This window comes from Nicotiana tabacum, chromosome 2, assembly GCF_000715075.1.
Source record: "Nicotiana tabacum cultivar K326 chromosome 2, ASM71507v2, whole genome shotgun sequence".
Taxonomy (NCBI): domain Eukaryota; kingdom Viridiplantae; phylum Streptophyta; class Magnoliopsida; order Solanales; family Solanaceae; genus Nicotiana; species Nicotiana tabacum.
In genome coordinates this window covers 105,371,987-105,386,052 of record NC_134081.1, presented here as the reverse complement: position 1 = coordinate 105,386,052, position 14,066 = coordinate 105,371,987, and the positions used below count along the sequence as shown (strand labels likewise).

General features: G+C 38.7%; 1 protein-coding gene across 1 annotated transcript; it reads left to right on the top strand.

The window, feature by feature from the left end:
- Window positions 1–354: 354 nt before the first annotated feature.
- Window positions 355–3,210, top strand: LOC142167815 (putative F-box protein At1g60180). Its single transcript, XM_075227827.1, has 3 exons — window positions 355–1,173; window positions 2,183–2,362; window positions 2,893–3,210. Exons 1-3 carry the CDS (start codon window positions 355–357, stop codon window positions 3,208–3,210), a joined length of 1,317 nt encoding a protein of 438 aa, XP_075083928.1.
- Window positions 3,211–14,066: the final 10,856 nt, after the last annotated feature.

The window sequence follows — 14,066 nt, the reverse complement described above, 5'->3', positions numbered from 1 at the left end:
AAATGGAAATTTAATATGCTGAGATTATCGCTCGAGGATTTCTCAGCCTGATTAACTAGAGGGAGGAAAGTTCTTGTTCTGTGCCTCTTGGTTTCTAGGAATAACATATGCTCAGTCATTTCATAGCTTGCAATTTATCGCACCTAAAAATGTGCTATGTTGTTTTACAGAAGGAATATGTCTGCAAGGCAAAGAAGCTGTAACTTTAACGAAGACCGTATAAGTGGACTGCCAGATGCCATCCTCATCCATATTCTCTCCTTATTGCCAACAATCGATTCTCTGAACACAATCTTGATTCGATGATTTAATCACCTCTGGCCATTCATCCACACACTCACTTTTGATCAATGCATGTTTCCGGGGCACAACTGCGTCTATTATAGTCAAGCTAATCGTCCTGACTATGACGAAAGGTTCTTGAACTTTGTTCGTCATGTGCTTCTTCTTAATAAGAGCCCAACTCTTTATAAGTTATGCCTTGATTTTTATTTTAGCTTATCTCATTCAGTTCGACAGAGAGTATCCAGTAGAACAGACAGATGGCAGTATGACTGTTTGAGGAGTGAGAAAAGAATGGCTAATGAAATTGGTACCTGGATCCAGTTCGCATTAAATAAGAATTTGAAGGTCCTTGACTTGTCTTTCTCTGCACATGGTACATTTGAGCCCCAGGCTTATTATGATCTGCCTAATTTTGTTCTAAGCAGTCCTCATTTGGTTGAACTCCGATTGGCATACTGTAAGATAAATGCGAAAAAGAAGAGCGAGCTGAAGGCTCTAACAACATTTTATCTTGATAATGTTATGCTAATGGATCAATCGATGGATTATATTCTATCTGGTTGCCCGGTGCTTGAGGAATTGACTCTGTGGTTTTGCTACGGCCATAGAAGACTGGTTCTGCTCAATTCGAATTTAAAGACATTGGTACTTGGCATTAGATGGTTTGGAACAAGGATACACGTCTCCTGTCCAACTCTCCTATCATTAGACATGTCTGGAACTGTGGAGGTGCTGGATATTACCAATGTAGCATCTATTGTTGAAGTGTCTGTCAATCGTATGGAGAAGTTTGATTTCAAAGAGTACAATGATTATCAAGAAATGAGAATACTCCTCCAAACAATTACAGGGGCCAAAACTCTCAAGCTATGTTCCTGGTTTGCTCTGGTATGTGGCTTTTTCTCTTTCTCAACAACTTCTCCAGGTATATTTGAGATTTCTGACTCTATGGAGAAATAGCGTTTTAGGTGGACACACTAACTATAAACTCTTCTATTCAAGATAGGAATATCAATAAATTTATGGACCGGAGGGGTTATGGTGTTGGACTTTGTCTTTAAGGTCTCAGGTTTAGGCATCCATCAATATTTCATGTACATTGTGCATTCAGTTTTTAATGATTTTGTACCTTGTGGTTGTCGGCACTCGTCCTTGATTAAATTGTCATTTTGTGTTTGTGCTTCTCTGCTTTTCTTAAGAAATTTTATTTTAATTTATCGAAAAAAGAAAGTTTTATTTTAATATCATCAGATTACAAACACACCCTTCTCATATTATTTTCCATAAACTCAGAAATGGTAAATGTGCAATCAGCAAAAGGCATATTCTTTAATGTAGAGTCTTATATATGCTAGACAATAAAAACTCAGAGTATAGTGAAGCTGTCATATGACTGTGGGCTACTTCCTCTAAGCAATTTAGATGTCTGCATTTTCATGGTTCAGTTTAGCAAGCATTTACGTCCAATTTGGTGGATGTAGCATTCTTTGCTATTGTAAGCATCTCTTTGATTGCATTCTTTATCATATCAATACCTAAGGAAGAAACCTCCTTGTTTTCTTGATAACTTAGAAGCATCGTTCACAGTGCATAGGACCATTTCCTTTTAGACATAGTCCTTTTGGCCAACACAATAATTTACTTATGTGCTGAAGCACACACCAAATTTGTGCAGCGCATTGAATGTGTTTAAGCGTCAAATGTGTTTAATCTTAATTTGAACTTACAGACAATATCTTTTTCATGGTGTAGAGATGCATTGTTCAAATAAATAGATGGAGAATACTCATGTTTCACATAGAAACAAAGAATGTTGACCAAGGGCTTGAATATTCTTATGCAAAAATCTATTTATTTAGTTTCTTTAACTTTTGTGTTTTATTTTTTGTCTGCCTAGGTATTTTCTTCATGGCAGTTGACAAATCTACCAGCTCCGACCTTCAGTTGCAAGATGCTTCACCTTCAATTGGATTTTGTGAAATGGCACTTACCAGGAATACTGAACTTGCTGAAGCACTGTCCTAGCTTGGAGAATCTTATCATTGAAATAACTGCTTACTATGATTATCCATCCCGAGTATGACAAAATTTAATTGTTTTATTGCTCTTGCTGTTAACTGTATTCTTTGCAATGTTTGAGTCGAGCCTATTATCATTGACCCTAAAGATTTGGAAACATGTTGGTATCAGACACTGGTAGGACACTAACCCGAGTTGGCATGTTGGGATGTGTTGAATACTAACTTTGGAATTTTCCATTATTTTAAAAATAGCATTTTTAAATTTCATATAAGGGACCCTACTGTGAAATGTGAGTGTCTCTCTACTATATGCAAATAGGATTTTTTTTCCCTAATCTCCTTTTTACTCATTATTTGGGGAGTCATGAGAAACCATCAAGTAGAAACATAAGACATCATGTTTCTTCAAGGTGGAAACTTAAATTTCTAAACATGTATGATTTTCTATGTTTGTTTCACAGTAACTATAGATGTATTTTCATAATGTGTTACCCTAAGATTTTGTAGTTCCGAGTCCTTGTTAGTATCCGTTATACATAGCTCAGGATAATTCTTAACTGGATATTTCCTCTTGTGCTTATTTTAGAACGCAACCTCGTGGATTCACCCATATGACTTTGATGGAGATGAATTTTGGAATATGGTAGATACTCCTGTCCAGTGCTTGACTCATCACCTCAAGACGGTGGAGGTAGCTGGTTTCGTAATGGAGAAGCATGTGATTCATTTTGTGGAATATTTGCTCAGGAGTTCCATGGTGTTAGAGGAAATGGTGATATTCGCGGAGAAGCAGACGTGGATCTATGGCCCAATTACTCTTATGTCTGGTAAGGTTCAGGAATTCGAGGAGAGGCTAATGAATGCCCCAAAAGCCTCTGCCTCTGCTGCAGTGATTTTCTATTGATGGTGAACCCTTCAGAATGATTTACCTATATAGTTTAAAAATTATTTACACTGTTTGTGTTTATAAGTTGAACTTATGATAATAATGTGCTCAATGAATTGTACCGTGGACCGCTTCCTGCATTTTCTGTAATAAACTGTTGAAGAGTTTTCCTGTTGGAGATGGGTATCCAAGTTCGTGGCCGAAGATGGGTTACTAAGGATTAGTCAGAAAAAGAAGAGACGATAATAATAGCTATGAAGACTTGTATGTACGACATCCATTCTTCTGCTGCGAGGGGTTTATTTACATGTTAAAGATCGGGTCTAAGACGTACCTGGTGAAGAGAGTCTTATTTCATCGATAGTGCGAAGACTCTATGCGTATTCACACCGAGACCGATCCTTGCTATAAACTCTTTGATTAATGAAATACACGAACAAATTGAATGAAAGCTTGTGCTGGAATTTTTCTCACAAATCTCAACTCAACGGTAGAAGATCAAGAAACACTTTTCTTGTAATTGTATTTTCTCTCTTGGCTTTGTATTGTATTCTTCTTTCACAAAGTGATTTTTATTCTCAAGACTTAATGTGGCAAATTTTCTTTATCATCCTTTATATAGCATCACTTGTAAACCCTTTTCCTATCTGGTTGAGGTAATGATTTACTTAGGTAAAAGTTTATTCCAAAATAAACTTATGAAATTTTCCATTGGAGAAACGTATATACCATTCCTAATGGGATACGTGCGCCGTCGTCAGCTTGTCCTTTATGGACGTTCCAATTCAATTCCAAATTTGATTGGATTATGAGAATTAACTAATATTTTATATTAAAAAATATCAATCCCATATTTAATGGGTTTGAACTAATCTCACGTCCATTTTTGGACTTTGTTGTCCGTCCAATTATAAATTGGATTTCCAAATAATATATTATATACATACTTTATATAAATAAACATTAATTATATGTATATATATCACATATATATTTCAACCAAGAGATAATTTAATTTTCAATTCCAAATAGAAAACTTCAATTTGTTCACAATATTAATTATATCCTCTGTGCTAGCAAACATTATAATATTTCGTTTGGACTAATAATTTATTTTATTTGACTAATCAAATTCTTTAATTTAATTATCAAACAATAAAATAATTAATTCTTTAGCAAAGATCAGAACACTCGTTAGTGTGCGACCCCATAGGTTCAATACTAAGCCGGTAGTAAATTGATCATATCAGTATACTAATCAAGGGTGGCGTCTAGCAGCACTTCTTAACGACCGGATAGCATGAAGAATACAATTTACTCTCAAGAACCGATAGATGAATAATGTAGTATTTCCTTCTGTCCTTATAGCTCTGGGTTACCCTAGGATATGGTTCAACTGTCAAATCCTAATAGGCGACCAACTATGTGTTCATGTCAAATATAATCGACCATTGAATGACCTAAGAAACTCTTTTCTTCTTTCATTCAATTGTCCTGACCAAGGTCCTAATTTGATCGTTAATAATTCATGGCAACATGGAGCTTAAACTCATTACCAAGAGTCGACAGATTCCATATTGATCAATCACTACTTCTACAAGTATTTAGTCATACCCAATATCTTTTCAACTATCGCTCTAGGGCCATAGGTATCTAGTATCAAAGCACAATAAATAACTTGTCAATTACTATGACGATCTCAGGTCAAAGGAAACTCTTACATCACATTCTTCAAGAGATTATCCTATTGACAGTTTATGGTAATTCTGACTATTAGGAATTATCCAATGAGTCGGTTCAATGATCATATCTCTATATGCATCATTTATCTATGTGATTTAGTTTATAAGATCAACTAATCTTTATCCAATAAAGATAATCACATAAATATTGATCTAACCGGATTACTAATGTCCAATTTAATAATCCTATGATCAAGAATAAATTTAGATTAAATTATAAGAAATTTTACCCTCATTATCATGATCTCCATCATGATGACAAGTCTCAAAATTTAATTAAGGACCTTATCAAGTTAATTAAATAATTAATAATAACAATGATAAAAGAATATCAAATGCCATATATGTTTTATATCAAATAACGTTCATAAAAATACGTTCAAATCATCAAATGTGAGATTGGATCTAGGGCATATCTGTAACGACCCGAGTTGTCATTTTAAGAATTAACGCCTTGTTCAGTGACTTAAGGTCTCGAGCAACTTCGTAAAAGGTATTATGACCCGCGGGTGTGGTCAAGTTTGATTTTTGAAAGATTCAGAATTTAATTAAAAGAATAATTCTTATTTAAGAAGCTTAAAAGAAAAGAGTTGACCGGAGAGTTGACTTTTTGCTATTGGGACCGGACTCCAATTCTGAAAATTGGAATACCTACATTATGTCATTTATGACTTGTGTGTAAAATTTGAAGTAATTCCGAATTGATTTGATACGTTTCGGCGCAGAACATAGAAGTTGGGAGATTCGAAAACTGATAATTCGATTTGAGGCGCGATTCGTAATTTTGACGTTGTTTGACGAGATTTGAAGCCTCCACTAAGTTCGTATTGTATTTTGGGATGTGTTGGTATATTTGGTTGAGGTCCCGAGTGTAACGACCCGGTCGGTCGTTTTGAGAATTAGAGCCCCGATCCCCTAATATCTATTTTTCCCATATTTGTTTCTGCTTTTGGGACTTGCCGGTGTGATTGGTTATGGAATTCTGAGAGTTTTGGGACACTTAATCCCTAGTTGTGAGTTTAAGCCTTAGAGTTTGGACCGTAATCGAAACTGTGTGAAGACGGATCTGGAATGGAATTCCGACGGCTCCGTTAGCTTCGTTGAGTGATTTTGGGGTTAGGAGCACGTCCATAATGTGTTTTGGAGGTCTGTGGTAGATTTAGGCTTGAATTGGCGAAAGTTAGTTTTTCGGCGATTTCGGCCAATAGTGGAAATTTTGATATCGAGTTCGGAATGGAATTCCGAAGTGGCTGTAGGTTCGTGGTGTCATTTGTGACATGTGTGTAAAATATGAGGTCATTCGGACTAGATTTGATGTAGTTCGGCATCGTTTGTAGAATTTGGAATTTTTTTAAAATTCTTAGGCTTGAATCCGTGCTTAATTCATGATTTTGGTGTTGTTCGATGTGGTTTGAAGGCTCAACTAAGTTCGTATGGTATTTTAGGATTGGTTGGTATGTTTGGTTGAGGTCCCGGGGGCCTCGGGTGTGTTTTAGATGCTTAACGGGTGAGAGCTTGGACTTAGAGGAATTTTTGAGTTGTTGGTTCTTATGTTTTCGCACCTACGATGGGGATTCCGCAGGTGCGGCCTCGCAGAAGCGAGGTTGGGATCGCAGGTGCGCTTTTAGGCCAGGGAGTCAATGGTCGCATATGCGACGAGTGAGTCGCAGGAGCGGAGCCGCATCTGCAGAAGGGCAGTCGCAGATGCGAAGGTGAGAAGGACCAAAAGTTCCGTAGAAGCAGACGATTGAGCACAAAAGCGCATCCGCAGGTGCGGACTCAAGCGCGCAAGTGCGTACCCAGCCCTGATAAGTGAACTTCGCACCTGCATTGATTTTTCCGCATGTGCGGCCCCATACGCGCATGTGCGAAAATCACTGGGCAGAAAAGTGGATCCAAGGTTAAGAATGGATGGTACCTATAATCAGACCCAAATTCTGAAGAACTGACGGTTCTATTGGTGACCCATTCAAAAGAAGCTGGCCTCTCTTTTGGCTTTTGAAACTTCGATTAGTGACATATACTCATACGCAGGAGCCGCCAGCCGGATCGACCAACAAATGATAGGCCAGAGAGATGGGCTCATTCGACTAATCAGTGATCCCTGGGCCTACCTAACACAAATGTCCCTGAAATAGGGGATTGGTTGATCGGAAAGCTCAGGCAGGAGTAGGACATTCCGTACAAATCTTTCTGATCGGGCAGGGGGGACGGCGGGGAGGCCGGCTCCACCGGTTGGTTGCCGAAGATGACCCCTCTCCTTGGTCTCCAAATAAGTTTTTATAATAGTCAAAAACACTTAAAACCACGAATAAATTGGAGATGAGGGTGATGTTCGAGGGTTTGAAATTTCATAACACAAAATTCGATTTAGAGCACGGTGGGAGACGATTTCTCGATGATTTTCGAAGGAGAACTATTGGGTAACTAATTCTAACTCTATTTTGATCATAATACATTAATCTATTGCTGTTTTCCTCGTCTAATTAAGGAAATTGAGGGTAGAAGTTTGGAAATGGGGGAAAAGGTTCTCCAATTAAAAATCTGAGATTTGAATGGGAATTTGACGTCGGATTTAGATGATTTTTATTCGAGTGAACTCGTGAGTGAATGGGTGTTCATAATTTGTAATTTTACCCGATTTCGAGACGTGGGCCCGGGGAGACTTTTTGGGCGTTTTCCCTAATTTCACGCTTTAGCTTCGAATTAATTAGCTAAATTAGTTACTTGTAGTTATATTTCCATTATGCAATTAATTTGAATAGATTCGGGCCATTTGGAGTCGGATATTCGTGGCAAGAACGTGATATCGAGTTGATTTGAGCGGTTCGAGGTAAGTGGCTTGCCTAACCTTGTGTTGGGGACTTTTCCCTTAAGATGTTTGATATTAATTGATGTGTAGGCGCCGTGTACGTGAGGTGACGAGTACGTACATGGGCTATTATTGCAAAAATCCCATTTTTCCTTTCTAAATCATAAACTGTTTTCCCTTATTAAATTGCACTAATACATTTAATGGTTTAGCTTAGATTAGAGGAGTATGCTTACGTGTTTTAACTGCCTATTTGATATTTTGTGCGCCATGCTTAGTTAAGTCCCTATTTTCCTTATCTGTGTTCAGTATAAACCGTATAACTCGATGCCATACCTGCCATTTCATCTTGCGTTGCATATTTACTTTGGGACTACGGACGTATTCCGGGAGATCCCCCAGCACTGCATATTTACTTTGGGACTACAGATGTATTCCGGGAGATCCCCCAGCACTGCATATTTACTTTGGGACTACAGACGTATTCCGGGAGATCCCCCAGCACTGCATATTTACTTTGGGACAACGGACGTATTCCGGGAGATCCTGGTGTTTGAGTTCTAGTTTCCTTATACGCGATCGCGTGGGGTGACCCGCGATCACGTAGGCTTAGCTGGGCAGAGGATGGAATTGTTCTTCACGTTCGCGAACGTGGTCATGCGAACGCGTAGTGATATGAGGTGGTGCTCCGGGAACGCGAGACAAGGTCGCGATCGCGTAGGGTTAAGTGCTCCAAAGTTGGACCACGCGCTTTGCTCATCGCGAACGCGTGCGGATGTTCGCGATAGCGTGTGTAGGGGAGCCAGAGCATTGCGTTCGTGTGGTGTTTTACGCGATCACGTAGAGTAATTTCTGGGGCAGCAAAGTTGTTCTTCGCAATCGCGAGGCTATTGCCGCGATCGCAATTAAAGAATCACTGGGCAGTGTTAAAATTTCCAAAAACGGGGGTTTTGCCATTTTTCCAAAAACTTGAGATAGGGATCTCGGATTTGGACGAGATTTTGAGGGATTTTCAGAGATATCGATTGGGTAACGATTCTTAACTCCTTTATAGTTATATCCCAATAATCTATCATTAACTTCCTCTTTAATTTCTGATTTTTGGGGTTGAAATTGGGAAAATTTTGGAAGAACTTCTTCAACAAAGATTTCGAGTTTTGAAGGGGATTTGTGGTCGGATTTGAGCAAATTTTATATGGTTAGACTCGTAGACTCGTGAGGGAATGGGTGTTCGTATTTTGTGACTTTTACCCGATTCTGAGACGTGGGTCCCACAGATAATTTTTGAGTTAGTTTCGAAATTTTCGTTAAAATGTTGATTTCATTAATTAGAAGAGTCTATTATTGTTGTATTTATGATATGTAATTGTTTTTGGCTAGATTTGGGCCATTCGGAGCCGGATATTCGATGGAAAGGCATTGTGACCGATTGATTGAGCTTGGTTGGAGGTAAGTGGCTTGCCTAACCTTGTGTTGGGAACATTTCCCTTAAGATGTTTGATATTAATTGATGTGTGGGTGCCGTGTACGTGAAGTGACGAGAACGTACACGGGCTATTATTGCAAAAATTCCGTTTTTCCTTTCTAAATCATAAACTGTTTTCCCTTATTAAACTGCACTAATACGTTTAATTATTTAGCTTAGATTAGAGGAGCATGCTTATGTGTTTTAACTGCGTAATTGACATTCTGTGCACCATGCTTAGTTCAGTCCCTATTTTCCTTATCTGTGTTCAGTATAAATTGTATAACTCGATGCCATGCCTGCCATTTCATCTTGCGTTGCACATTTAAATTAGGACTACGTACGTATTTCGGGAGATCCCCCTGCCTTGCATATTTAATTTGGGACTACGGACGTATTCCGGGAGATCCCCAGCACTGCATATTTACTTTGGGACTACAGACGTATTCCGGGAGATCCCCCAGCACTGCATATTTACTTTGGGACTACGGATGTATTCCGGGAGATCCCCCTGTACTGCATATTCATTTGGAACTACGGGACAGTATCCCGGAAGATTTCCCACTGTGTTTAGCATGAGATCAGGGTAGTTGCTTCTGAGGCAGAGCAACTCAGACTTGAGAGGTACAAGAAGTACCACCCACCTACTTTCAGCGGACTAGCTTCAGATGATGCTCTAGGTTTTCTTGAGGAGTGTCATCGTATTCTTCGCACTATGGGCATTGTGGAGACGAGTGGGGTTTTGTTCACTGCTTTCCAGCTGAGGGGAGCGGCATATTAGTGGTGGCGTGTCTATGAGCTGAGTAGTCTGGACGAGGCAACTTCACTCATTTGGACTCAATTTTCAGAGATGTTCTTGCGTGAGTATGTTCCCCAGATCCTCAGGGATGCTTGGAGCGCAGAGTTTGAGCAGCTGCGTCAGGGTGCTATGACTGTGTCGAAATATGCAGTCCATTTCAGTGAGTTAGCTCCCCAGATCCTCAGGGATGACACTCCACCGGTTGGTTGCCGAAGATGACCCCTCTCCTTGGTCTCCAAATAAGTTTTTATAATAGTCAAAAACACTTAAAACCACGAATAAATTGGAGATGAGGGTGATGTTCGAGGGTTTGAAATTTCATAACACAAAAACCGATTTAGAGCTCGGTGGGAGACGATTTCTCGAGGGTTTTTGAAGGAGAACTATTGGGTAACTAATTCTAACTCTCTTTTGATCATAATACAGTAATCTATTGTTGTTTTCCTCGTCTAATTATGGAAATTGAGGGTAGAAGTTTGGAAATGGGGGAAAAGGTTCCCCAATTGTAAATCTGAGATTTGAATGGGAATTTGACGTCGGATTTAGATGATTTTTATTCAAGTGAACTCGTGAGTGAATGGGTGTTCATAATTTGTAATTTTTACCCGATTCCGAGACGTGGGCCCGGGGAGACGTTTTGGGCATTTTCCCTAATTTAACGTTTTAGCTTCGAATTAATTAGCTAAATTAGTTACTTGTAGTTATATTTCCATTATGCAATTAATTTGAATAGATTCGGGTCATTTGGAGTCGGATATTCGTGGCAAGAACGTGATATCGAGTTGATTTGAGCGGTTCGAAGTAGGTGGCTTGCCTAACCTTGTGTTGGGGACTTTTCCCTTAAGATGTTTGATATTAATTGATGTGTGTGCACCGTGTACGTGAGGTGACGAGTACTTACATGGGCTATTTTTGCAAAAATCCCGTTTTTCCTTTCTAAATCATAAACTGTTTTCCCTTATTAAATTGCACTAATACGTTTAATTGTTTAGCTTAGATTAGAGGAGTATGCTTACGTGTTTTAACTGCCTATTTGACATTTTGTGCGCCATGCTTAGTTAAGTCCCTATTTTCCTTATCTGTGTTCAGTATAAACCGTATAACTCGATGCCATACCTGTCATTTCATCTAGCATTGCATATTTACTTTGGGACTACAGACGTATTCCGGGAGATCCCCCAGCACTGCATATTTACTTTGGGACTACGGACGTATTCCGGGAGATCCCCCAGCACTGCATATTTACTTTGGGACTACAGACATATTTCGGGAGATCCCCCCCTGTACTGCATATTCATTTGGAACTACGGGCCGGTATACCGGGATCTTTCCCACTGTGTTTACCTTGTTCTGAGCTGAGGGCTCCCTTAACTGTTAAATTTTTAAGAATTTCTTTAACTGTGTTACCGTAAATTTTACTTATATCTTTTATTGTTTAATTTATTATATTTACTCCGGTAGGGCCTTGACCTGTCCTCGTCACTACTCGGCCGAGGTTAGGCTTGGCACTTACTAGGTACCATTTTGGTGTACTCATGCCCTTCCCTGCACATGTTTTCATGTACAGATCCTGGTGTGAGTCATCAGCCTCTGGGCTAGTGTGTGCTGCTGATTTTAGGAGACTTCAAGGTACTACTGCTTTCATCCGTAGATCTTCGGAGTCCCCTTCCACTACCTCGCCTAGAGACTCTCTTTATTATCTTCAGACTTTTGTATAGAGCTACATAGATTATAGCAGCTTGTGACTTAGTGATATTCCGGGTCTTGAGAAATTATTTTGTATATGCCGAGTGGTACTACTATTGGCAATTCACAATATGTTGTTGATCTTTAAAAATGTTATGTTTTTCTTTATGTTTTTTTGTAATATTAGGCTTACCTAGTCATAAAGACTATGTGCCATCACGACACCTTACGGAGGGTTAATTTGGGTCGTGACACCGAGGGGCTTGGGTGTAATTTTGGATCATTGGTTGAGAGATTAGTAAAGTTAAAAAATTTAGGATTTTGGCCATGGTCAATATCGTGTCAAGACGACCTCTTTTCAGTGTTTTGAGTGCGCGAGCAGGTCGGTAGCGTGTTTTATGATTGAAATTCACATATGGTTTGTGTCCAGGAGGTTCCGGATGAGTTGCGGGAGTGCTGAGGCATCTGTAGAGAAAGTTATGGCCAAAATACTAAAGCCTGGCAGTGCAGTTCCATGAGAGTGCGGCCGCACCATTTTTGTGCGACCGCAGAAGCTGGGGATGTGCGGCCGTACCATTTTTGTGCGGACAGCACATTGGAAGTTCAGAGGATGTACTATATATCCGAGGTTTAGGTTATTGTTTCAATTTTGGACTTTGGGAGCTCGATTTGAGATGATTGTTTGTGGGGTTTTCAAGAAATTCATCGGGGTAAGTGACTCTAACTCAGATTTGGTTAATATACTTGAATATATCACTGATTTCATCATTTAATTAGTACTTTGAGATGGAAATTTGGGAAACATTATAGAAACTTCATAAACCACAAATTTAAGATTTAGAGGTCGATTTGTTAGTGGAATTTGATAAAATTGGTATGGTTGAACTCATATCGGAATGTGTGTTTGGATTTCGTGAAAATTTTGTCGGGTTCCGAGAAGCGGGCCCCGCGTTGACATTTGTTGACTTTTCAGAATAAATTTTTAAGTCGACGTTTTATTATCCGGAATTGTTTCTGATGAATTTTAATGAAGTTATACAACTGATTTGAATAGATTTGAGCGGTATGGAGGTCAATTCAAGCAAGAAGGCGATTTTGGAATATCGGCATAACTTCAAAAAGGTAAGTGTCTTGCTTAACCTCGAGTGGGGGAATTACCCCTTAGGCATTGAGTCTTATGTGAAAAGTTTGTAATTGAAAACCATGTACGCGAGGTGACGAGTACGTACTTGGTTTATATGTGCAAATTATATCTGTTGAAATTCGTAGACACCCTTAAGTATTAAGTTGAAAAATCGTTGTAACTTATTAAATCCCTGATTTGTCATGCCTCATTCCTTGTTTGCCGAGGTTGTTTTTATATGATAATTTGGTGTGATTGCTACTTGACTTTTATGTGAACTCTGTGTTTGTTTGAGTTTCCATTTTTATGGAAAATACTTTCATTATTGATTTTACCAAAATATAATTTAAATGAAAAATTTAGTTAATAAGATGAATAAATCTATTTATTTCCTGAAGTTGTGATTTAAAAGAGGTGTTGTTCCTTGATGAATTACTTTTCAGTTCACATTGTTAAAAATTTGGTATTGAATTATAAAGGTCGTGAATCATATTGAGGCAAAGTGCCAAATTGTGAAATATTATTCGGTTGAGTTGTTCACTCAAGAACATTTTGTTAAGATGTTGTGCACATTATGATCGAGTCATGGCTCCTTATTGTGGAAAAATAATGTGTTGTTGATTTTTGTGGCAAGTTAAAATATTTGAGCACTTGACGTGCAATTTGTGATATGTGAGTAGTTGAGGTGCAAGTTGTATTTTGCTGTGATATTTGGGCACTTGAGGTTCGATTTGTGAAATATTGTGATATTGATACGCATACGGTGAGATAAGGGTGGCTTGAAACGCGTGGCTAGTAGGGGAACTACTAGAAGTCATGCGGTGATATAAGGTTAGGATGTTGAAATGCATGCAGTGTGATAAGGGTGGCTTGAAACACGTGGCTAGTAGGGAAACTACTAGAAGTCATGCGGTGTGATAAGGGTGGCTAAAACGCGGGATGCTATTTCGGGAAAAATGATTTCTTTAAAATTAAATGTGAAGGCTCCCGCGGTAATATAAGGAAATAAGATATTGTGAATTTAATTATGATTTGGGACTACGAGGCGGTACCTCGGGAGTGTCCTGTTGATATTTCTTTATTTATGTTCTTGTCTTGGGTGATTTTGTTTCATTTAATATGTAAATTCTTGTCTTCTTCCGTGATGTACTAGTTGACTTTATTATTTTGTATTTTGTGCTCCTAGTTATATTGTGTTGGCTTTGACTTTTTAGCACGTGACTCTGAAGAAGTATATTTCTATTTTT

Bases quoted from the DNA above. Each gene is read 5' to 3' on its own strand.
- LOC142167815 (XM_075227827.1), top strand. From the start codon at position 355: ATGTTTCCGGGGCACAACTGCGTCTATTATAGTCAAGCTAATCGTCCT. The intron at 1,174-2,182 runs GTATGTGGCTTT...TTGTCTGCCTAG, and splicing joins TATGTTCCTGGTTTGCTCTG to GTATTTTCTTCATGGCAGTT. The intron at 2,363-2,892 runs GTATGACAAAAT...TGCTTATTTTAG, and splicing joins ACTATGATTATCCATCCCGA to AACGCAACCTCGTGGATTCA.